The sequence below is a fragment of the Aplysia californica genome, unplaced genomic scaffold (assembly GCF_000002075.1).
Source record: "Aplysia californica isolate F4 #8 unplaced genomic scaffold, AplCal3.0 scaffold00125, whole genome shotgun sequence".
NCBI classification, from domain to species: domain Eukaryota; kingdom Metazoa; phylum Mollusca; class Gastropoda; order Aplysiida; family Aplysiidae; genus Aplysia; species Aplysia californica.
In genome coordinates this window covers 1,446,703-1,448,028 of record NW_004797395.1, presented here as the reverse complement: position 1 = coordinate 1,448,028, position 1,326 = coordinate 1,446,703, and the positions used below count along the sequence as shown (strand labels likewise).

Below are 1,326 nucleotides of genomic sequence, written 5' to 3'. Positions count from 1 at the left end.
GGGGGCTAAGTATTTCATTTGAGGTATTTCTCAAGCTGTTGCGCCAGTTTCGAACCGGCCATCTTGGAGTGAAACATCTGATCAAACCTCTCATTCTGCCCCACGGTGAAATGTCTCTTCCAGTCCCCTGTACTGCCCTTGCGGATAAATCCTTGCTGCTCGTCTTTCAAATACTCCCTGGTCAAAGCCCCCACGCCCCCTCTCAACACCTCCTTCTTCATGTTCTGGAACCGTGTGGCGTCTGCTATGTCCTCAGCCTTGTCGTCTGGCACCTGGAGAAAGCGGCATAACTCTTGTATCACTTCCGCGGGACGCTCTTTGAGCTCCTCAAACTGGATCACGCACACCGGAAGTTCTGGGTGCTCACTGATGAATTCTTCCACGGCTAACACGTGCTGGAACCAGGAGCCAAACAGAAACTCTCCATTCATCTGTGGGAGATAGACAGTAGGAACGTTAGGGATGGACACAGTAGATGTGGCAAGTGGGGACATTAGCGGTGGACACAGTAGATGTATCAAGTGGGGACATTAGCGGTGGATGGGCACAGTAGATGTAGCAAGTGGGGATATCATTAATTACCTAATTATCCACAGTAGATGTAGCTAGTGGGGACAGTAGCGGTGGATGGACACAGTAGATGTAGCAAGTGGGGATATAATTAATTACCTAATTATCCACGCCATAATCATGCTTCAATTACCCGTGGAAAGTTGAAAGTAGGAAAATAATCAGTGGACAAATCATGCGTTCTTCTTTTTCTTGTGGAAAGGAGAGAGTTGGGAAATTAACAGTGGACACAGTAGACAGTCTTCTTGCATTTGTAGGAGGCTGTAATTAAGCCCATATATGGGGAAAGAAAACTGATTTTCTAACCTATATTTATTCCTCCAGCTGATGGCTATCTAAGATAACAAAACAAAACCTCTTTTGTCAATAGACCAAGGGTAGGCTCTCTTGATTCACATCCTCATCCCTTATTCCAAAACTCATACATCATGTCCGTTTACCTTATTACTAATGCGATACCACTGCGATCTCTACGACACTTTCTGAAGATGTCAAGGAGCCTCCTGGGACTTCGAGTTGCCATTTTTGATAAGGCCCTGGGTTTTCGCTGCTTGAATAAAGCACTGTTTAACATTTCTACGTGGATGTGGGGCTTACATGTGTGTGCCCTTCGCCTATCTTGTGGGTTATACATGTACTGAAAATAGCAGACCAAGGGAGGGAGGCAGAGAGAGAGAGAGAGAGAGAAAGAGAGAGAGAGAGAGAGAGACAGACAGACAGACAGACAGACAGACAGACAGACATACATACAACTAC

The 1,326-nt window shown here is 46.0% G+C and overlaps 2 protein-coding genes across 2 annotated transcripts in view; one reads left to right on the top strand and one right to left on the bottom strand.

Moving 5' to 3' along the window:
- LOC101859779 overlaps positions 1-1,326 on the top strand; it is a gene marked incomplete at its 3' end in the record, with an annotated part of 55,426 nt that overhangs the window by 8,239 nt on the left and 45,861 nt on the right.
- On the bottom strand, positions 7-450 carry LOC118477527 (sulfotransferase 1A2-like). The gene has a single exon (XM_035969206.1). It carries the CDS (start codon positions 429-431, stop codon positions 15-17), a length of 417 nt encoding a protein of 138 aa, XP_035825099.1. The 5' UTR covers positions 432-450; the 3' UTR covers positions 7-14.

Bases quoted from the DNA above. Each gene is read 5' to 3' on its own strand.
- LOC118477527 (XM_035969206.1), bottom strand. From the start codon at position 431: ATGAATGGAGAGTTTCTGTTTGGCTCCTGGTTCCAGCACGTGTTAGCC.